The sequence below is a fragment of the Rhinoderma darwinii genome, chromosome 2 (genome assembly GCF_050947455.1).
Source record: "Rhinoderma darwinii isolate aRhiDar2 chromosome 2, aRhiDar2.hap1, whole genome shotgun sequence".
In the NCBI taxonomy this organism is placed as follows: Eukaryota; Metazoa; Chordata; class Amphibia; order Anura; family Rhinodermatidae; genus Rhinoderma; species Rhinoderma darwinii.
This window is the reverse complement of record NC_134688.1, coordinates 353,401,023-353,424,621: the sequence shown is the minus strand read 5'-3', so window position 1 is coordinate 353,424,621 and position 23,599 is coordinate 353,401,023. Positions and strand designations below refer to the sequence as shown.

Genomic DNA, 23,599 nt, shown 5'->3' with positions numbered 1-23,599 from the left:
TTACTATAAAAATTAGCCCAATGCCTTATGCACACGATCGTTGTGCCACTCGGGCCGCTTTTAACGGTATCCGAGTGGCACACGATAGTCTTCACGGACCCATTCACTTTAGCGGGTGAATAGTGTCCGTGAAAAATGGTTCGAGTCTCCGATCCGAGGAAAGATAGAACATGTCCTATCTTTCCTCGGATCACTGACGGGACTTGGACGGCACACACGGTCATGTGTATGAGGTGTAAGCTTGTTTGCCAGTGATAAAGAAATCTATTTGGTTTAGGGGGAAGATACAGTGAAGGAAATAAGTATTTGATCCCTTGCTGATTTTGTAAGTTTGCCCACTGTCAGACATGAACAGTCTAGAATTTTTAGGCTAGGTTAATTTTACCAGTGAGAGATAGATTATATAAAAAATTAAAAATAAAAAAGTCAAAATTATATATATTTATTTGCATTGTGCACAGAGAAATAAGTATTTGAGCCCTTTGGCAAACAAGACTTAATACTTGGTGGCAAAACCCTTGTTGGCAAGCACAGCAGTCGACGTTTTTTGTAGTTGATGATGAGGTTTGCACACATGTTAGATGGAATTTTGGCCCACTCCTCTTTGCAGGTCATCTGTAAATCATTAAGATTTCGAGGCTGTCGCTTGGCAACTCGGATCTTCAGCTCCCTCCATAAGTTTTCGATGGGATTAAGGTCTGGAGACTGGCTAGGCCACTCCATGACCTTAATGTGCTTCTTTTTGAGCCACTCCTTTGTTGCATTGGCTGTATGTTTCGGGTCATTGTCGTGCTGGAAGACCCAGCCACGAGCCATTTTTAATGTCCTGGTGGAGGGAAGGAGGTTGTCACTCAGGATTTGACGGTATATGGCTCCATCCATTCTCCCATTGATGCGGTGAAGTAGTCCTGTGCCCTTAGCAGAGAAACACCCCCAAAACATAATGTTTCCACCTCCATACTTGACAGTGGGGACGGTGTTCTTTGGGTCATAGGTAGCATTTCTCTTCCTCCAAACACGGCAAGTTGAGTTAATGCCAAAGAGCTCAATTTAAGTCTCATCTGACCACAGCACCTTCTCCCAATCACTCTCAGAATCATCCAGATGTTCATTTGCAAACTTCAGATGGGCCTGTACATGTGCCTTCTTGAGCAGGTCGACCTTGCGGGCACTGCAGGATTTTAATCCATTACGGCGTAATGTGTTACCAATGGTTTTCTTGGTGACTGTGGTCCCAGCTGCCTTGAGATCATTAACAAGTTCCCCCCGTGTAGTTTTCGGCTGAGCTCTCACCTTCCTCAGGATCAAGGATACCCCACGAGGTGAGATTTTGCATGGAGCCCCAGATCGATGTCGATTGACAGTCATTTTGTATGTCTTCCATTTTCTTACTATTGTACCAACAGTTGTCTCCTTCTCACCCAGCGTCTTACTTATGGTTTTGTAGCCCATTCCAGCCTTGTGCAGGTCTATGATCTTGTCCCTGACATCCTTAGAAAGCTCTTTGGTCTTGCCCATGTTGTAGAGGTTATAGTCAGACTGATTAATTGAGTCTGTGGACAGGAGTCTTTTATACAGGTGACCATGTAATACAGCTGTCTTTAATGCAGGCAGCAAGTTGATTTGGAGCGTGTAACTGGTCTGGAGGAGGCTGAACTCTTAATGGTTGGTAGGGGATCAAATACTTATTTCTCTGTGCACAATGCAAATAAATATATATAATTTTGACTGATTTTCTGTTTTTTTTTTTTTATATATAATCTATCTCTCACTGGTAAAATTAACCTAGCCTAAAAATACTTATTTCCTTCACTGTATATTTATAGTGTTTCATACTTATACACAATGTATGTGCAGGACAACAATTTTGATAAGTTTTTAAGTAAAAAGAATGATCAAAAGCATTCAATTATCTGTGGATCTTGTATGTGTCAGACCATATACTATACAGTATTCTAATCACTCCTCCTGCAGCCAGCTGCTTTCACACGAGCGTATTTTTCATCAGTATTTTATCAGATTTTTTACTGTCCGTAGTAGGGAGTGAATGTTAATCAATGAGTCAATTCACATGGGTGTATAAAATAAGCGTGTATTTTAACCCCTTCCCGCACCTTGGCGTAACTGTACGTCCAGATAAGCAGTAACTTCGCGCACCTGGGCGTACAGTTACGTCCGAGCTTTAACAGTTAACCGCGGCGCTACACCGCAGCGGCGGTTAACTGTGCAGGGTGTCAGCCCTGCTCTCCCCGTTGCCGATCAGCGGCCTCTCGCCGCTGAAATCGGCAATTAACCCCTTCGATGCGGTGGTCGATTGCGATCACCACATCGAAGAGGTTTACAGCGGATCGGCAGCCCCCCACATGTATTTGCGGGGGCTGGCGATCCTTATCATGGCAACCAGAGGCCAGACAATGACCTCCGGGTTGCCATGTACGGAAGCCTCGGAGGATCAGCCTCCGGCCTTCCTGTCAGTGTGACAGTTACGTCACAATGACAGTTAGAACACATTACACTACGTGTGTAGTGTAATGTGTTCCAGCAGCGATCAGAGCTGCCAGTCGAAGTGTCCCCTAGTGGGACAAGTAAAAAAAGTTAAAAAAAGATAATAAAAATGTTTTGAAAGTGTAAAAATCAAAGTTAGAAGTGACATAAACAAAGAATGCTTTTTTTCCTATAATAAGACTTTTATTATAGGAAAAAAATTAACACGTTAAAAAAAGTACACATATTTGGTCTCGCCGCGTTCGTAACGACCCCAACTATAAAACTGTAATATTATTTTTCCCGCACGGTGAACACCGCGAAAAAAATAAACGAAAAACAGTGCCCGAATTACAATTTTTTGGTTACCAACCCTCCCAAAATATACAATAAAAAGTGATCAAAAAGTCGCATGTACGCCAAAATGGTACCAATACAAACTACATCCCGTCCCGCAAAAAACAAGCCCTTAGGCCTCATGCACACGACCGTAAAAACTCCCGTTATTACGACCCCTAATAACGGGCTCATAGACTTCTATTGGCGACGGGTGCCTTCCCGTTTTCTCACGGGAAGGTGCCCGTGCCGTTGAAAAAGATAGAACATGTCCTATTTCAGGCCGTAATAACGGCACGGACAGTCCATAGAAGTCTATGGAGCTCTCGTAATGACGGGTGGCTACATGTGTGCACCCGTCATTACGGCAGCGTTGCTAAGCGACGTCAGTAAATAGTCACTGTCCAGGGAGCTGAAAGAGTTAACTGATCGGCAGTAACTCTTTCAGCACCCTGGACAGTGACTACCGATCAGTATAAACCTGTAAAAAATAAAAATAAAAGACGTTCATACTTACCGACAACTTCCTGCTTCCTCCAGTCCGGTCTCCCGCCCGTTGCCTTGGTGACGCGTCTCTCTCGACATCCGGCCCGACGTCCTGGATGACGTTTCAGGCCATGTGACCGCTGCAGCCAATCACAGGTCAATCACAGGCTGCAGCGGTCACATGGACTGCCGCGTCATCCAGGGATGTCGGGCTGGATGTGAAGAGAGGGACGCGTCACCAAGACAACGGCCGGGTAAGTATGAATTTCTTTAACTTTTATTACAGAAAAGGCTGTCCCTTCTCTCTATCCTGCACTGATAGAGAGAAGGGGCTGCCGATTAGTGCAGTGCTATTTTGCCGCCAAAAACGTGCTCGTAAACACGGGTGGAATACGTGTGACACCGGACCCATATTTACGAGCACGGGTTCGTAAATACTGGTGCAAAACGGGTGGAATACGTGTGACACCGGACCCGTATTTACGCCAGGATTTACGGGTGGGAAAAAATACGGTCGTGTGCATGAGGCCTAACACTGCTTTTTTGACTGAAAAATAAAAACGTTATGGCTCTAAGAATATGGTGACACAAAAATAAATTTATTTTATAAGTAAGTGATTTTATTGCACAAACGCTGCAAAACATAAAAAAAATATATACATCTGGTATCGCCGTAATCGTATCGACCCGCAGAATAAAGTATAATGGTCATTTATAGCCCAGGGTGAAGGCCATAAAAAAAACAAATAAAAAACATTGTCAGAATTGATGGTTTTTGGTCACCTTGCTTGCCAAAAAATGGAATAAAACGTGATCAAAAAAATTTCTGGTACCCCAAAATGGTACCAATGAAAACTACAGATTGTCCCGCAAAGAATAAACCCTCACACAGCTCCGGTGGTGAAAAAATAAAACAGTTCTGGCTCTCAGAATATGGTGATGCAAAATGTGCAGAGTGTTCCAAAAGCGGATAAGATCGGGCGCCATTTATAAGTGCGACACCGGCCACATATCTGCGGATTATTATTTATTTACTGCATTATTATACCCTCTTATTATACCCTGATGTACCCCGCACAGATAACATGTTACCCTGATGTACTCCGCACAGATAACATGTACCCTGATGTACCCCGCACAGATTTCATATGCCCCCACATTATAAACTGAAACACCAGTAAAACCCCAAACAGAACAACTACCAAGCAAACTCTGTGCCCCAAAAGCCAAATGGCGTCCCTCCCTTCTGAGCCCTGCAGCGTTCCTAAACACCAATTTACGTCCACAGATATGGCATCGCCATACCCTGGAGAACCCGGTTAATATTTTGAGTTATTTGTCTTCAGTGGCACAAACTGGGCATAACATATAGTGCACTAAAATGGCATATAAGTGGAAAATTGTAATTTTCACTCCGCACCATGCGCTGCGCATTAACCCCTGCGCGCACCATGACATAGCATGTCGTAGTGTGGGGGGTGATGTATGGAGCGTCTCACGTAAAAAATAAAGAATTTAGAACGGCAAAATCGCTGTTTTTCTGGTCACCTTCGCTCTACCTAAAAATGTAATAAAAAGTGCTCAAAAAGTTGTATGTACCAAAAAGTTGCACCAATAAAAACGACCGCTCGTCCCTCAATAAATAAGCCCTCATACCGCTCTATTGACTGAAAAAAGTTGTGGCTCTTGGAACGCGGGGAGGAAAAAACTAAGAAGGAAAAGAAAAAAATGGATCACTCCAGAAAGGGTTAATTACTTTCTAATGAAAAACCATTTATGACCACACGTGGGGTATTGCCGTACTCGGGAGAAATTGCTTTACAAATGTTGGGCGGCTTTTACCCCCTTTATCCTTTGTGAAATTGAAAAAAATGCAACATTTTAGTGGAAGAAATGTCGATATTCATTTTCACGGCCTAATTCTAATAAATCCTGTAAAAGACTTGTGGGGTCTAAATGCTCACTATATCCCTAGATAGATTCTTTAAGTGGTGTAATTTCCACTTTTGGGGGGTTTCCCCTGTTTTGGCCTCTCAGGGGCTTTGCAAATGCGACATGGCACCCAAAAACCATTTCAGCTAAATTTGATCTCCAAAAGCCAAATAGCGCTCCTTCCCTTCTAAGCCTTGCTGTGGGTCCAAACAGCAGTTTATTACCACATATGGCATATTTCCATAATCGGGAGAAATTGTTTTACAAATGTTGGGGTGCTTTTTCTCCTTTATTCCATGTAAAAATTAAAAATGGCTACCTTTTTTCAGAAAAAGTCAATTTTTACCTTTACAGAATAATTTCAATGAATTCAGCAAAACAACCGTGGGGTCAAAATGCTAACTTTACCCCTAGATAAATTCCTTGAGGGGTGTAGTTTCCAAAATGGGGTCACTTTCCGGGGGTTTCCACTATTTTGTTCCCTCCAGTGCATTTCAAACGCGACACGGCACTGAAAACCATTCCAGCAAAATCAGAATTTCAAAATCCAAATGGTGCTCCTTCCCTTCTGAGTCCTGCTGTGGGTCCAAACAGCAGTTTATTACCACATATGGGGTATTGCTATAATCAGGAGAAATTGCTTTACATATGTTGGGGTGTTTTTTCTCTTTTATACCTTGAAAAAATTAAACATTTCTACGTTTTTTCAGAAAAAAGTAGATTTTCATCTTCACAAACTAATTCAAATAAATTTAGCAAAAAAACTGTGGGTTCAAAATGCTAACTATACCCCTAGATAAATTCCCTGAGGGGTGTAGTTTCCAAAATGAGGTCACTTTTGGGGGTCTTTATTGTTTTGGCCCCACAAGACCTCTTCAAACCTGACATGGTACCTAAAATATATGCTAAAAAAAGAAGGCCCCAAAATCCACTAGGTGCTCCTTTGCTTCTGAGGCCTGTGTTTCAGTCCATGACCGAACTAGGGCCAGATGTGGGGTATTTCTAAAAACTGCAGAATCTGGGCAATAAATAATAAGTTACATTTTTTGGGAAAAACCTTCTGTGGTATAGAAAAAAATGTATTACAAATGAATTTTGTATAAAAAAAATGAAATTTTTTAACTTTCACCTCTACTTTGCTTTAATTCCTGTGAAACGACTAAAGGGTTAATACACTTTCTGAATGCTGTTTTGAATACTTTGAGGGGTGCAGTTTTCAAAATGGGGTGATTTATGGGGACTTTCTAATATATGACTCTGAAAGCCACTTCAGAACTGAACTGGTAGATGTAAAAATCACCTTGTGAAATTTTCTTGAAAATATGAGAAATCGCTGCTAAAGTTCTAAGCCTTGTAACGTCCTAGAAAAATAAAATAATGTTCAAAAAACGATGCCAAACTAAAGTAGACATGTGGGGGATGGTAACTAGTAACTATTTTGTGTGGTATTACGATCGGTTTTACAAGCAGATACATTTAAATTTAGAAAAATGCAAATTTTTGCAATTTTTCGCTAAATGTTGGTGTTTTTCACAATTAAATACTGAATCTATCGGGCAAATTTTGCCAGTAACATAAAGTCCAATGTGTCACGAGAAAAGAATCTCAGAATCGCTTGGATAGGAAAAAGCATTCCGGAGTTATTACCACATAAAGTGACACATGTCAGATTTTAAAAATCTGCTTCGTCCTGAAGGCCAAAACAGGCTCAGTCCTGAAGGGGTTAAAAACTCAGTATGCATAACTTCCTTTTGCGTTTGGAAAACGCCCATTGAAGTCTATAGAAAGTTATTAAAATATGGATGCATCTCTGTGATCGTATATCATCCATTTTTCAAAGAAGCTGTCTCGTGTAGTTAAATTTACTGTCTAGAAGCCGATCAGTATTACGGTTCAATGGTACTGATATCATACGGATGACCTATTGATGCAATATCATCCGTAATCCGTCCATATTGCGGATCCGTATTATGGATGTTTACGAATACGCTCTTGTGAAATTCTCCTTCCAGCCAAACACAGGATTGTGAGGAGGGGGAAATGGCTGAATTCCTGGAACACAAAGATTTTTCTAAATTTCTCTATCAAAGGAAAGCAGAAGATAGGGGAGTGATTGATGGGATATCTTTTATTTAGTCTTTACGTTTTGCATGTGGAGTTTCTTTTTAGGGTAAAAATTCCTTTAAGCATAAGGTTTTTATTGCTGTGGTTTTCACTTTAATTTTTAATTTGATTTTTAGCTTGAGGTCGGTCACTCTGGCAGACTTGAAAAAACGGAAGATCTTTGGCTAAGGGTTCGTAAAGATCATGCCCCACGTCTTGCACGACTATCACTGGAAAGCAGGTCTCTGCGGGATGTTTTGTTACATGGTAAGAGGCCGTGACAATTCTGTTAAACTGCAGTTTTTTTTTGTTTTTTTTATATATAATCCTTGAAGGGTGCTTTTATTTTAGGGACATTAAAGCAGATCTCTTAGTACGATAGTCTGTCCTAGTTAAGGGTAGTCTATTTTAAGTCCAGGTTTAAAGGGTTATTAGGACAAGCTGCACAAAAAGAAATAGTGAAATAGTAACTCTTTACAAAGAATATGCTGTACCCCCGTCTCCTCTATTAGCAATCGAGTAAAGGGCCTACAAAGTGTCTTTATTCTGGAAGATCCAGAAAATCTGTTCATTACATAGACAACAGGTTGATTTTGAAATTGTTGTCTATGTAATGCTTCGTTTCCCCTGTGGTGGCATTGCATAGGAATTAAATTCTTGCTGCCAGATTCCATGACTAGTTTTGTAGCTGACCAAATGATTTTGCTCTATTGGGAATCCCAGCGATCATTTTGTCAGGGAACCCTTCCAACATAAAGGCATTCTCCAATGCGGACCACGGCTTTAATAAGAGATTATCATATTATACTAACAGAGCTAATCTTTATGCTACCCCTGAGCTAAAGGCTCATGGGTCCGGGTGCAAGAATTCAGCCTGGGCCCGTCTATCCAACCCCACTGCGCACGACTATGCCCAGCCACCTTGCCCAACGGCCCCATGGATCTCTCCCCCCCCCCCCCCCCTTACGGTATAATTCCCCCATGGATGCCCCCATACAGTATAATGCCCCCCATACGCTGTATAATGCCGGCCATAGCTGCCCCATATGCGGTATAATGCCGGCCATAGCTGCCCCATATGCGGTATAATGCCCGCCATAGCTGCCCCATACGTGGTATAATGCCCGCCATAGCTGCCTCATACGCAGTATAATGCCCCATATGCGCATCACAGAAACATCTCACTCCCTCTCCCCCCAGGCTTGGCTCGGTCGCACCTGCGACCCCTATAGTTACGCCACTGACCCTGCAGCATATGATGGAGATTGAGACGCTGAGCAAATAGTTGAGTTTTCAAATTGTTTGAATATTTTGCAAAACATATATTTTAAATGCTGCCAGGACTTCTTTTGGAAGCCTTTCCCAAGTCCACACGGTTATTGACCCCTCTCCTTATAATACAAACTTACAGGAAAAGCTGTCCATCACTGTTTGAGGGGCAGCATGACAATAAGATTTTTGTCTTTGATACCACAAGGTGGCACTGCCAGACATCCTCAAGGCTTGTCTACACAACGGATTTGCTGCAGAAAATTTCTGCAACATTTCTGCTTAAACTAGCAGACGTTCTGTTGCGGAAAAACCCACGCTACTTCCTGTGTTTTTTTTTTTACTGCAGAAAATAGTGCAGATTTTGCTGCGTTTTTTTCAAGCCTGTGTGATGGTGATATGTCTTCTGGAAAACGCAGGAATGCAGTCCACTTTCTGCAGCAATAATTGAGATGCTGCAGAACTAAAAATAGGCACCGCAGGTGAATTTCTGGATTGACGTTTTCCGTAGCGTGTGGATGACATTTGTTCATTCTCACCCACTCTGCTGCTACTGTATTCTGCTGCATATTTCCCGACCAGGTTTCCAGACGGAAAATACGCAGCAATTCCGTTACTTGTGGACAAGTCCCTAGCCTGCAGATCCAGTGGCAACATCGACAATATATAGTTCTTCTACAGAGGCCAGTAATCTTGGAAATGACAAGTTGCCCCTGCTGTATTGATGCTTGCAGGGTCAAGGTTAAAGGATATGTAAACCTTTTTTTAAGCCTTCTTTTTTTTTTTTTTATATTGTACAGCACATTTGATAATTTTATGCCTGCAAAAAACTGTCAACAGGGCCTTAAGCTTTGGTTTGGCACTGAAGTTGTAAAAAGTAGCTGTAGTTTTAGTGTAAAAAAAAAAAAAAAGTTGCCCTTTTTAAAAATTAAATGGCGTTTGTTTGTTTTTTTTTTTGTTTTTTTTTTAAGACCGTTAAGAATATCTTGTACTGAAAGCTTTTCTGTCTGTATTTTCCTATTTTACAATTTAAAGGCAAACCAAGACTGGGACGAGAACTAGGAAGGGGGCAGTATGGTGTGGTCTACCTGTGTGATAGTTGGGGTGGGCATTTCCCTTGTGCTTTGAAGTCTGTTGTTCCTCCAGATGATAAACACTGGAATGACCTGGCTCTGGAATTTCACTATATGCGGTAAGTTGTGTACAGGTAATCTCTTGCAAGTCTATGATGTGAGGAAACTTTGCGCACGTGTGTGTGCCTACTGCATCATCTCGATCAATTGTTAAATGCTTTGGGTTATTTACATTTTCCTGCTATGCATCACACAAGTTTGGAATATGCAGCATACTTTTCAGTTCAATGTTTAAAGTCTTATTTTTGTAATAATTTTAATTAAAGGTCCTCATTACTACCCCTAAATTTATGGAAAAGGAGTAACTAACTTAGAGCCTTTAACCCCTTCCCGACATTTGTCGTAAATATACCTGCTGGAAAGCCAGTGCTTCTCGCAAAATGTTGTATACTTACGACAAATGGATGGCACCGGCTCAGAAGCGGAGTCGGTGTCATCATCCCCGGATATCGGCTGTGTTTTACAGCTGAAACCCTGAATTAATGGTTGGGACTAAATTTAGCTTCGATCCCCGCCATTAACCCTTTAAATGCAGCGGTCAAAAGCGATAGCTGCATTTAAGGTGTTTGCAGCTCATCTGCACCCCAGCAATGAAATTTCCAGGGGGCCGGTGGCTGCAATGGCAACCGGAGGCCTAACAGCGCCCCCCTTGTCTGCCTAGTACGGAAACCTTCCGAACCCCACCTGGAGGTGGGGCCTAAAAGGCTTCCGTAGCCATTCGCAAGATGGCGCCGGCTCAGGAGATGAGCCAGCGTCCTCAGCAGTGGATGTCCGCTATATGTTACAGCTGACATCCACCTGTAACGGCAGGAACCGGAGCTAGCTTTGATTCCTGCCATTAATCCCTTAGATGCAACGATTGAAAGCAATTGCTGCATCTTAGTGGTTGGCAGCAGATCGGAGACTGCTGACTGCTTCTATGGCAACAGGAGGCCTAATAATAGCCTCCTGCTCTGCCATTACAGAAGCAGATTATGCCACGTCCGGAGGCAAAGCCAAATCGGCGTGCAGTCAGTGAATGACTGACCGATCTAATACATTGCACTACATAGGTAGTGCAATGTATTAGAAAAAAAATCTGACAGTAGGACCTTCAAGTCCCCTAGTTGGACTAAAAAAAAAGTGTAAAAAATGTTTCAAGTAATAAAATAAAACACGATCGCCCTTTTTTTTCATTATCAAGTCCTTTATTATTGAAAACATAAAAATAAACCATACATATTTGGTATTGCCGCGACTGAAACCGCCTGGACTATAAAAATATTATGTTCCACATGGTGAACGGCGTAAACAATAAATACATTTTAAAAAAATGCCCGAATTTCTGTGTTTTGGTCACATTGCCCTACAAAAATTGAAATTAAAAAGTGATCAATAAGTTGCATGTATCCAAAAATGGTACCAATAAAAATAGCTAGTCTCGCAAAAAAACAAGCCCTCATACAGCTCAGTCAACAAAAAATTTAAAGTTATGGTCCTCACAACATGGCAACAGAAAAAAATACATTCTTTTTACCAAAGTAATTTTATTGTGCAAAAACTTATAAAAGATCAAGTGCTATAAATTAGGTATCGCCGGAATCGTACTGACCCGCAGAATAAAGTTAACATGTAATTTATAACGCATAGTGAACGCTGTATAAAAATAAACTCTGCGAGAATTACTTTATTTGGTCACCTTGCCTCAAATAGGATAAAAAGTGATCAAAAAGTCACTTGTACCCCAAAATGGCACCAATAATAACTACAGCTCATCTCGCAAAAAAACAGCCCTCATACCACGAAGTCTATGAAAAAAATTAAATTAGTTAAGGCGCCAATAAGTCAGGAAATAAAAATATGCACTTGTGCTGGCCCGAAGGGAACGTTTCTTCTCTTTCTAGAGGTGATTTATCAAAGCCCTAAAATTAGGGAACCAGGAAGGGTAGAATATATCTGCTGGAAGGGAGGTTGCCCGTATTATACCAGAACAACACTTTCCCAGTAAAATTCCCCAAACTGCAAAGGTGCGGAGTGTGGACCAAAAGGTGGATAAGGAAGGACCATTTATTAGTGCGACACTGGCCTGTGCATAAAGGTTTGCTTCACAGCGTAACACACATCTATGGATTATGTTGTTTTTTTTTTTACCCCATTATTATACCACCTGACTATGCCCCTGATGTACTCTGCCCAGCTGACATATTCACCCACATTATAAACTGAAATACCAGTGAAACTCCAGACAAACTTACTACCAAGCAAAATCCATGCTCCAAAAGCCAAGTGGTGCTCCCTCCCGTCTGAGCCCTACAGCGTGCCCAAACAGCAGTTTACATCCACATATATGGCATCGCCATACCCGGGAGAACCCATTTAACAATTTTTGGGGTGTGTCTCCAGTGGCATAAGCTGGGCATGACATATTTGCCACTGAAATGGCATATCTAGGGAAAAATGTTTTGTTTTTTTTTACTTTGCACCATCCGCAGCGCAATCATTTATGGTAAAGACCTGTGGGGTGAAAATGCTCACTACACCCCTTAATAAATGCCTTGCTGGGTGTAGTTTCCAAAATGGGGTCACCTCTCGGGTTTCTTTTATTATTTCACTTCGGAGCTCTACAATTGTGAACCAATACTTTGTAAGTCGCCAAATTAGGCCTCCACTTCGCATGGTACTCTTTCACTCCTGAACCTGGTCGAATGTCCAGGCAAAAGATTGGGACCACATGTAGGGTGTTTCTAAAACCTTGTTATGGCGGCACCACATATTGGCATATCTATGGAAAAAAATCCCATTTTCACTCTGCAACATCGAGTGCACACTAATGTCTGCAAAACACCTGTGGGGTTAACACGCTCACTACACCCCTAGGTCAATACCTTGAGGGGTGTAGCTTCCAAAATGGGGTCACTTCTGGGGGGTTTCCACTGTTTTGGTCCCACAGAGGCTTTGCAAATGCGACATAGCAACTAGAAACCAATCCAGTAAAATCTGTAGTCCAAAAACCAAATGGTGCTCCTTCCCTTCTGAGCCCTACTGTGTTTCCCAAACAGCAGTTTATGACCACATATGGGTATTGCCGTAGTCGGGAGAAATTGCTTTACAAATGTTGTGGTTCTTTTTTTCCTTTGTGTTGAGAAAATGAAAAATTTTGATCTAAAGCTACGTCTTATTGAAGAAAAAGTATTGTTTATTTTCGCTGCCCAATTCTAATAAAATCTATGAAACACTTGTGGGGTCAAAATGTTCACTACACCCCTATGTGAATTCCTCAAGGGGTGTAGTTTCCTAAATGGAGTCACATTTTGGGTGTTTTCTCTGTTTTGGGCCTTCAGGGGCCTCGCAAATGTGATATTGTCCTCCGCAGACCATTCCTGATAAATTTGAGCACCAAAAGCCAAATGGTGCTCTTTCCCTTCTAAGCCCTGCCATGTGTCCAAACAGCTGTTTATGACCACATGTGGGGTATTTTAATCGGGAGAAATTGCTTTACAAATGTTGCGGTGCTTTTTCTCCTTTAGTCCTTGTGGAAATGAGAAAAAATAGCTAAACCTACATTTTCTTTGAAAGAATGTAGATTTTAATTTTCACGACCTACTTCCAATAATTTCTGCAATAAACCTGTGGGGTCAAAATGCTCACTATAACCCTAGATAATTTCCTTGAGGGGTCTAGTTTCCCAAATGGGGTCACTTTTGGGGGATTTCCACTGTTGTGGCCCCGCAAAAGCCCTTGAAACATAACATGATGCCTAAAATATTTTCTAATAAAAAGGAGGCCCAAAATCCTCTAGGTACGCCTTTGCTTCTGAGGCGGTGCTTCTGTCTATAAGCACACTAGGACCACGTGTGGGATATTTCTAAAAACTGCAGAATCTGGGCAATAAATATTGAGTGAGTTTCTCTGGTAAAACTTTTGTGTTACATAAAAAATGGATAAAGGAATTTCTGCAACAAAAAAAAAATGATTTGTCAATTTCACCTCTACTTTGCTTTAAAGCGTACCTCCAATGACATTGCCTAAATTATTGCCTGAATAGAGCCTTTTACTACAATTCTAACGATACCTATATTATTCAGATAGCTACTTCCTTGCCTGAGATTCAGCCATAATAATTTTCAGACCGTAAATGTAAAGTCTTCTCTTGCTGCTTCATGAACTGGGCGGGCACTTCCTTATTGTGAGGACCGCTAAGGGAGTTGAAGCCAGAGCTTGTGCCCTTATATCCCAGGATGCTTTGCTTTTAACTCGTGCATGAGCAAATCCGCTCAGCTAATCAGGTCACAGAATCTCCTGCTGCAATCTCTCCCCAGCATATAGTATCTATACAGACATCGTCTGCAAGGCTAGAGACAGACAATTGCTGCAATCACTGGATCCCTGCATCATGCTAATATATATATATATATTAGCATCGTGTGTGCACACACACACTTACTTTCCAGCCGCAGCCTTTTTTCGGGTTTTCACTTTCGTTTTTTCCTCCACACTTTCCAAAAGCCAAAACTCTTATATTTTTTTTCATGAATATTGCCGTATGATGGCTTGTTTTTTGCGGGAAAAGTTGTAGATTTTCACAGCATAATTTATTGTACCGTATAATGTATTGGGAAACTGGAATACATATATTTGTGTGGTAAACTAGGAAAAAAATAGCGATTCCTCAATCTTTTGTTTTTTTTTGGGTTTTTTTTTAACGTCGTTCGCTGTGCAGTAAAAACGGTGCATTAACTTGATTCTGTGGGTCAAGGCTATTACAGCAATACCAAATTCACTACGTTTTTTTTTCTTTTTTTTCATGTTTTACTAGAACAAGGGAAAAAATTATTGTTAAAAGAAAAATTTGAGTTTTGTCACTACATTCTGACAGGCATAACTTTTTGTATTTTTCCGTCGATTTGAGCGGTGTGATGGCTTATTTGCGGGGCAAGGTGTAGTTTCTATTGGTACCATTTTGGTGTACGTGATACTTTATCACTTTTTATTCCATTTTTGTGGGAGATGAGGTCCCCAAAAAACTGTGGCGGTTTTCTTTTTTTCTTCTTTACGCCGTTAACCATGCGGACTAAATAATAGTGTAATAGTTCAGACTATTACGGACGCATCGATACCAGTTATGTTCATTTTTTATATTTTTTTACGTTGTGCTTGAGGGGAAAATTGGAAGACGGGGCTTTTTTGAACTTGTAATTGTTTTTTGTTAACGTTATTTTAGTGTTTTTTTTAGTTGTCATCCCCCCTAGAGGACTTGAACCAGCGAATGTTAGATCGATATACTGCAATACTAATGTATTGCAGTATATAGTGATACTGACCGTCTCCTGTGAAGCCCTGGCAGGGCTTCATAAGAGTACATAGATGGCAGACCTGGGGGTCTTCATCAGGCTGCTATGGCAGCCTGAAATCTGTGATGCCAGGAGGAGAGGAGTCCCAGGCAGAGCGCTTGAAGTGGCTTGGTCTCGGGACTCTGGCAATGGGGGAAGTCCATATATATTTTCCACAGAGCCAGTGTAGGCGCTGCCTGGGACTTCATATATGGATAGCGATGTCCGGAGCAGAACTGAACAGTGATGTCAGGAGCAGTGCTGTGAATGGGGCGTGGAGGCTCGGGAGCACGCATAGTCAACCTGATGCTGCCCCCTCAGCCCCTATTGTTAATAGAATCTGTATCCAGCATCTGATGTTGCTGGCTAAAGATTGCAACTACCAACAAGCGGGGACTGCAGAAGTAGAAGAGGAGCAGCAAAAGAGGGAAGAAGACTACAACATAGCAGGCTGACGCCTGCAGTAAGGTAAATATAATATATTGAAAAAATATTATGTTGAAAGGAACACATATAAATATTATCTTTACAGGTACAATTTAATTCCTTTGAATAGTCTAAAGGGTTAATCAACTTTCTAAATGCTGTTTTAAATACTTTGAGGGGTGAAGGTTTTAAAATGGGGTGACTTATTGGGGGTTTCTAATATATAAGGCCCTCAAAGTTACTTCACAACTGAACTGGCCCCTGTAAAAAATAGCCTTTTGAAATTTTTGTGAATATGTGAGAGATTGCTGCTGAAGTTCTAAGCCTTGTAACGTCCTAGAAAAATAAAAGGGCGTTCAAAAAACGATGCCAATCTAAAGTAGACATATGGGGGATGTTAATTAGCGTGGTATAACTGCCTGTCTTACAAGCAGATACATTTACATTTAGAAAAACGCTAATTTTTTACGCTAAATTTTGCTGTTTTTCACAATTAAATACTGAATGTATCGAGCAAATTTTGCGCGTAACAAAGTCCAATGTGTCACGAGAAAAAAAAATATCCGAATCGCTTCACTAAGTAAAAGCAGTCCGAGGTTATTACCACATAAAGTGACAGATTTGAAAAATGAGACTGTCAGGAAGGTCAAAAGTGGCCAAAGAGGAAAGGGGTTAAAAACTACTTGTATATGCAAAATTCTAGGTCTGAACGGTACAAATCAATAAAAACATAAAAATTCCATATGCTCCATAAATCAAAGTAAGGGATGGTTAGTTAGGCATTTCCCCTGCAACAGCCGTTGTAGGATAAATGTAGTCCATTCAGGTAAATTGCCATCTATGTAATACGTGGACTGCTTGAGTCCTTCAAAGCGCAGGTAGTTAATGAGCGTTTCGTATAGAACAGAGGATAGCTGCTGGGTCCAACTAGACCTAGCACAACTTTAAAGGCTATGTGAACCTTGGAATGCTGTTTTCTATAAAAAATAAAAATAAAATATGGTGATTTAAGCAACTTTGTAATTGGTTTTTATAGAAGAAAAAAAATGTTAACCCTATCAGATACAGTTTCTATGTATCCTGGACACATAGAAACTGTATCTTGCACTGAAACCAGAACCTGTCAGGTCAGTGGGACTGACCTGACTGATGTGGGCTTAAGCACAAGATATAGCTTCTATGTATACAGGTTACATAGAAGCTATAGCTCAAAGTTTGTGTGGGTTTTTTTAATAACTACCAATAACAATGTTGCATTAAACACTATAATAGTGTTTTAGTAAAAAAAAAAAGTCTTCAAAGGTGTACGTAGCCTTTAAAGCAAAAGATACCCTAGCCTTTAAATGGGTTAATGTTTGTCTTTATTAAATGCTTTTGTTCACATTTTGGTGATATTCCATTTAATTCATAGCAATTTTATTTGTTCTCTCTGCCCTTTTTAGATCTCTACCAAAACATGAACGTCTAGTGGATTTGCATGGTTCTGTGATTGATTACAGCTACGGAGGAGGCTCAAGCATTGCAGTTCTGCTGATCACAGAACGTCTCCATAGAGATCTCTATGCAGGTCTTAAGGCGAGTGCCATATTGGAGCGCTACTTTTCTTCTAGATAGAGGCTGCTTTTGTAAAACTTAGGACTGAGAAATGTCAACTTAAGGCCTTATTCACACGAACGTGTTATATGTCCGGGCTACGCGCATGATTTTCACGCGCGTCGCACGGACCTATGTTAGTGAATGGGGCTGTTCAGACTGTCAGTGAATTTCACACAGCGTATGTCCGCTGTGTAAAACTCACGACATGTCCTATATTTGGCCGTGTTTCGCACAGCACACACCCATTGAAGTCAATGGGTGCGTGCAAATCGCGCACGGAAGCACTTTCGGGTGATGCGTGCTACAGTAGTAAAATTAAATAAATGAATGAAAACCGAAAAGCACCAGGTGCTTTTCAGTTTGTAAACATAAAACCAGAGTGTCATGATGCCGGCTGCGCAAAAATCACGCAGCCACGCACCTATATGCTGATGACACATGGACCTTTTGCGCGCACAAAAACGGACATGTCTGTGTGAATAAGGCCTAAAGGCTAGGTACACCTTTGTCGAGTGACACACAGGATCCACCGAATATCGATTACATCTAAGTTGACATTAGGTGATGAAAGCTGCGCTTGCTGTCAGACACATATGATAATTGAGGCCCCGTAATGTCAACGTGTACATCTACACACATTGTATAGTCCAGAATTAATGTGCTTATTACAAAACCAATTAATTTTTTTCTTAAAGGGAACTTTGTAAGCTCCCTCTTTCAGTTTTTTGTTTTTTTTTCTATATTTGGTGTCCCTTTATTGGAACCGCTTTCTCCTGGGAGATTGCAATATGCATGAAGTTTATTGCTTACTCCGCAGCAAGTAGCGGCTCTACGTGCTGAGACCTGACAGTCGAAATTTCTAAGGATAGCATGAGGGCCTATTCACATTACTGTCTGGTTGTGTTTGGGGATTTCCATTCATCCACTCCATCAGAGGAACAGATAAACGGAAACTATAGCTTCCGTTTGCATTACCATTGATTTCAACATCTAGTAGACTACGCTATTGTTTCCGTTAAAAAGAAAAAACGGAACGGAAACCAACTTCAATGGAAGCATTACCACTGAAATCAATGATCATGCAAAGCGAAGCTATAGTTTCCGTTCAGCTTTCCGTCCATCTGTTCCTCTGACTGGATGAACGGAAGCCCCAAATGGACCTAGACGGTGATGTGATCAGGCCGTAATTGATGCTCATCCTACACCCAGGCAGGGTCTTCTGTTTCTTTTCTAGGTAGTTGGTCAAACGCATCTTAGACTGGTATGCACAATCCACTGTCTTACATTTCTGATTTTATTTTTATTTGTGTAAAATTACAGCAGCCCAAAATAATTTTCATGCCATTTTTTGTTGGTCTCAAGCAGCTGGTTTCCTGCATGTCTGTAAAGTACACGCAGCCGCCTGCCCAAGAGAGCAAAATGTTCAGCGGATATTGCTTGCTTGTATTTATATGCGCTCTCAGGATTTCCTTTGGATGGATAAGAAAGCTGTTGATATATATACTTGTAGTAGCATTTCTGATCTGTACTGTTGCTTCATACCTGGTGATCATTCGGAAATGTTGTGAGGAGGAGGTTGTCTTGGGACCCATTCACACACTGCAGATTTGATCAGTTTTTTGCAACCATATATTAAAGAAAAAAATCAGGAGTGGATGCACATAAAAGCTTAAATCTCTGTTACACTTCCACTGTATTTTGGTTTTACTGCTGCAAAATACTGCGCAAATCTGCATCGTGTGATTGAGGCCTTAAACGTTCAAATTCTCTCTATTTCTAGTCATGGCAGAATGGATTAGTGCATTGGGCTCCGGCAAATATTGTTGTAGTTTAAAAGTATAAAAAAACTCTCCAAAAATTGACATCCATTGAATAGAAAATAGAAGTATTTCTACAAAATGATTTAATATTGACAGACCTTTTCTTTGTTTTCCCTCAGGCTGGACTTTCTCTGGAAACACGGTTGCAGATTGCCTTAGATGTGGTGGAAGGCATCCGTTTTCTCCACAACCAGGGCCTGGTCCACAGAGATGTTAAGCTGAAGAATGTCCTGGTAAGAGGCTAGAAGCCTAAACCGGTCAATTATTTGGTCTATTTATATTTGCCATGGACACGTGTGATGGTGGTTTTCACCATCTCATCCACTCGCAATGGCTATAGCACTTTTTATTTCGAGCTTCCTAACAAATATACTTAAAGGTTAGCTAAACGTTCGACAAATTCTGACATGTCATAGAGACATTTTAGGAAATAGCCGAACAGACGCGAAGCGGCTGAGCGCTCACACGAGCACTTCAGCTGCTTCGTACTAGTGATTGGTGGGGGTCTCAGTGCTCGGACCCCACCAATACAAACTTCAGACATGTCACTATGTCAAACGTTTAGCTACACTTTAAAGACTTTCAAACCTACAAGCTCATTCTCCATGCCAAAACAGCATAACCACGTTCACACGGCTATTGGGGTCCATTCCATCAGGTCTCCATTGCCTTCAAAGGTAGTGTGATCAGTCATGGCTCCTGTCATAACTAAAGCTATGGCGCTCTACCTATTTTATGTAATCAAACTGATACGTTTCCTGGTGGGATCAACAATCCGAGTAAGTATATGTAATGATTTTCTGCTTTATCTTCTGTACATGACTTTGGTCATTTCTGTTTTGTTACTGGCAGACATATGCATATTATACTGTTTAATACTTTTACAGTTGGATAAAACGAATAGGGCAAAGATAACGGATCTGGGTTTCTGCAAGCCGGAGGCCATGATGTCTGGCAGCATTGTAGGAACTCCTATTCACATGGCACCTGAGCTCTTTTCAGGTAAACTTAGTTTTCATCTGTGTATATATATATATACATTTTATTTTTGGGATATAATCTGCTTATCTAATGTATATGATTTCTATTTAGAGGCTCTAGTGGCAACATAAGCAACATATATTATCTGGTGACAGAACCTCTGCGATACCTTTTTTATACAGGCGATGTATTCTTTATATTCACAACGCTGAATCTATCCACCCATTAGTACATAGTCAGACCTTTTTCATATGAATTCAATCGATTTGCCCATAATGATGAATACATTGACCTTAAAGGGGTTTTACGATCAGGGACATTTATGAAAGAGCCACAGGAAATGTCTGATAGATGCAGGTCCCACCTTTGGACCTCGTCCCACCTTAGGCCCGCTAAACCGGTTTTCCGGCTGACTTGTGTGTTTTGTTTCCCGACCATGAATAAGAAAACAGCGTAGTTTGCTGAGCTATGCGGTTTCCGTAAGACCCGTAGAACTGAATGGCAGTTACGGATACAGCGTAGCACGCATATGTTACGCTGTTTCCAGAACTGCCATTCACTACTATGGGACTAACGAGTCAGCCGGGACATAGAGGTAGAACAGGGTTTAGGGGCCCCTTTCTAGAGATGGGTGCAGGTCCCAGAGTACTACCCACATCTTTCTGACGCTTATGGCATAACCTGTGGATATGCCACAAATGTCCCTGATGGGAAAAAAATTTTAAGCACCTGTTTTCAACCCATTGCAAACCCTAAAAGATGACATTAGGTAGCTGAACTATTTTCTCAGCCAGATACTAATGACACAGAGGTGCATCCCTCATTGAGAGATTGTATGCTTGAATAAGTGAAACCAATGACCCAGGTTTGGTGGGATGCAACTAAAGATTACAACACTAATACAGTTGATACAATTGGTTGATACCATTGGTGTTTCAGTGGGGGTGCTGTGTGCAGAAATACTTACCGATCCAGAACTCAGCCTCTCAATGCATTCCTATGGAGCCTAATTCTGGCTCCCATAGGAATGCATTGAGAGGCTGAGTTCCGGTTTTCTCAAAAGCAAAGTGATTCCAGACCAGGTCAGAATGTGATCACGAGGGCAGCGCTGGACATGAAAGCTACGTGATGCACGGATCAGTAAGTATTTCTGCACACAGCACTCAACTGAAACACAAATGTACAAAAAAAAGTGGAGTGCTACTTTAAGGAATGTTAACAAACTTGCCCGCCTTCTTTCCTTTAAGCAACACTTTTCCGACAATGTGAACAAGGAATCGGAGAAGAGAACTTCCTTGGTGAGACCGATATCTGTCCAGATCTTGAGTTCAAGGAGTTCATCCTACTTTGTCTAAAGTTTGATTGGTCCTGTAGACTCGGTCCCTTGCACATCTAACATAAATGCAATACCTAATCCCTTTTGTAATGCCGTACAGTCAAGAGTCCCAACGATGGATACTTTTCAAGCTGCAGTAGACCTTGATCTAAGGCCCTCTTCATAGCGCATTAATTTCCTTTTGTCACAAGTGGAATACATCGCCCTAACCCAACACCTGGGGACTCCAGCCCTGGGTAAGCTACCAGAAATAACTGTCAATATATGGACGGTGGTGATGCCTGTGGCCCCCGGGCTGGAGGCTCCAATGACATAACTGTCACTGGACACATATGGACAGCTATGTCACTGGAGCTTCTGATGTATATGGTGTATGGCGTCCTCAATAAGCCTCCATGATTAAAAAAAAAATACAATTGTGAATGGTGGCTTTGTGGTGGTACTGGATAAAGCATTCTATGAATGGGCACTGAAAGGCATACTTAGTGATACCACTACATACCGAAATTGGATACTGTTCAATAAAAATAAAAGAAAGCTTTTGAACATATTACAGGAGGGTGTCTGTCTAGTTCTACTCTCGAATAAACAAATACAATTTCCTCTATGCCTTACCTAAAACAGCTAAAAAAAAAAGTTTCCCCCCTCAATTCCCAACCTATAATATCTAGAATTGGATCACTAATGGAAAGTTTTTATGTAGCTAGCTAGTTTTTTGTTTTTTTTTTTTGTTTTTTTTTTACAGCCAGTGTGGCAGTGCTCAATATCTTTCTCCTCTGACATTGCTGCTATTAAAGTGTAGCTAAACGTTTGACAAACTTCTGACATGTCATAGTGACATGTCAGACGTTTGGATTGGTGGGGGACTGAGCACGGAGACCCCCACCAATTGCTAGAACGAAGCAGATGAAGTGCTCGGCTATTTCCGGAAATAAATGTATCGGTGTAGGGACTCAATAAAAAGTCTATGAGCCCGTACTCCAATACATCGGCTTTCCGGAAAGAGTCGAACAGACACGAAGCAGCTGAGTGCCCACATGAGTGCTTCAGCTGCTTCGTTCTAGAGATTGGTGAGGGTCTCGGTGCTCGGACTCCCACCAATCCAAACTTCTGACATGTCTCTATGACATGTCAAAGTGTAGCTAAACATTCGACAAACTTCTAAGTGTTCATCATACCCATTGGAGTGGCTTTGACAGACAGACATACATACATACATACATACCCCATTAAAATGTATATCAACTGCTATAGCACATAAGTGATATACTGCACAGAACATCCTCCGTATATCGCCTATGCCACTAAAAATCAGAATACCGGAGCGTACTTCCGGTGCGACTCCAACTGATATCAGGACCTGCACTTTGTATAGCTAGACACTTCCTAGAAAAGCATGCTTGAAATGTAAGTACCGTAAAAGTCTGTGCCCTCAAAGGAGGTAGGCTACATTTACACAACAATGAAAAAAAAATGGCCATTAAATACTGTACAACTAGCCATTTTGCATCAGTGTGTCTCCAAATTTTTAGCCATTTCCAGTCGGTCTGTCCGTTTGTAATGGCCGTTTGTCATCCGTCTGCCATCCGTTTTTCTTGGCCATTAAAAACAAAGGATGGATTTCATTTTTCAGGATTTTTGTCCCAGCCCTCTGAAAACACCACAGTACCCATGCAGATAGTGCCACAATGTCCCTGTAGCTAGTGCCACAGTCACCACTGTAAATCATGCCAACATAGTGCCACAGTGCCCCAATAGTAACACAAACCTAGCTAATGGTTTCCGTCTGTCACCGATGTGACAGGGTTCCGTCGTTTTGACGGAATCAATAGCAGTCGACTGCGCTATTGATTCCGTCAAGAACAACGGATCCCTGTCAAAACGGTGACCGACAAATCATAAGCTAGGTTTCCGTCACCAGTGATATCAATGGTGAGGGAAATGTAAGCTTAGGTTTCCGTTTGCCTTTCCATTGAGGTGTTAACCTGACAAACCTTAGACTCGACCCCTCAACTGAAGGGCAACAGTGATGTGAACAGGCCCTAAGATGTTGAAGGAAATACCTTTTTTTAATTCTGTCAAATGCTGGACAATCACAAGTACAATCCTTTTATTTTAGATAATCAGTCCTGTTTTAGTTCTGTGCAACTCTTTTGTTTTTGGGTGCAGTTACAAGAGTTTTGGTTTTTTTTGGAGGCAGAGTAATCTGCTTCAAATTCCTTCAGGATTTTTGAGGCAGATTATGCCCTGCCTGCACCTTATTTGGCACATTTTTGCGGTGTTTTTCACTGCATTTTTCAGCCCGAGCCATTGAGTGCCATGGGCAAAAAACGCTTCCTCTGCCTCACATTGATTTCAAAGGGCGATCGGAAAGGGAACCGTGGAAAG

General features: G+C 41.4%; 1 protein-coding gene across 1 annotated transcript in view; it reads left to right on the top strand.

Moving 5' to 3' along the window:
- DSTYK (dual serine/threonine and tyrosine protein kinase) overlaps nt 1-23,599 on the top strand; it is a 98,860-nt gene that overhangs the window by 71,405 nt on the left and 3,856 nt on the right. The window contains exons 7-11 of the mRNA XM_075853781.1: nt 7,479-7,608; nt 9,646-9,802; nt 16,921-17,053; nt 19,014-19,127; nt 19,782-19,896. Coding sequence (XP_075709896.1) covers nt 7,479-7,608; nt 9,646-9,802; nt 16,921-17,053; nt 19,014-19,127; nt 19,782-19,896 — 649 coding nt within the window. The remainder of the gene's footprint in view (nt 1-7,478; nt 7,609-9,645; nt 9,803-16,920; nt 17,054-19,013; nt 19,128-19,781; nt 19,897-23,599) is intronic.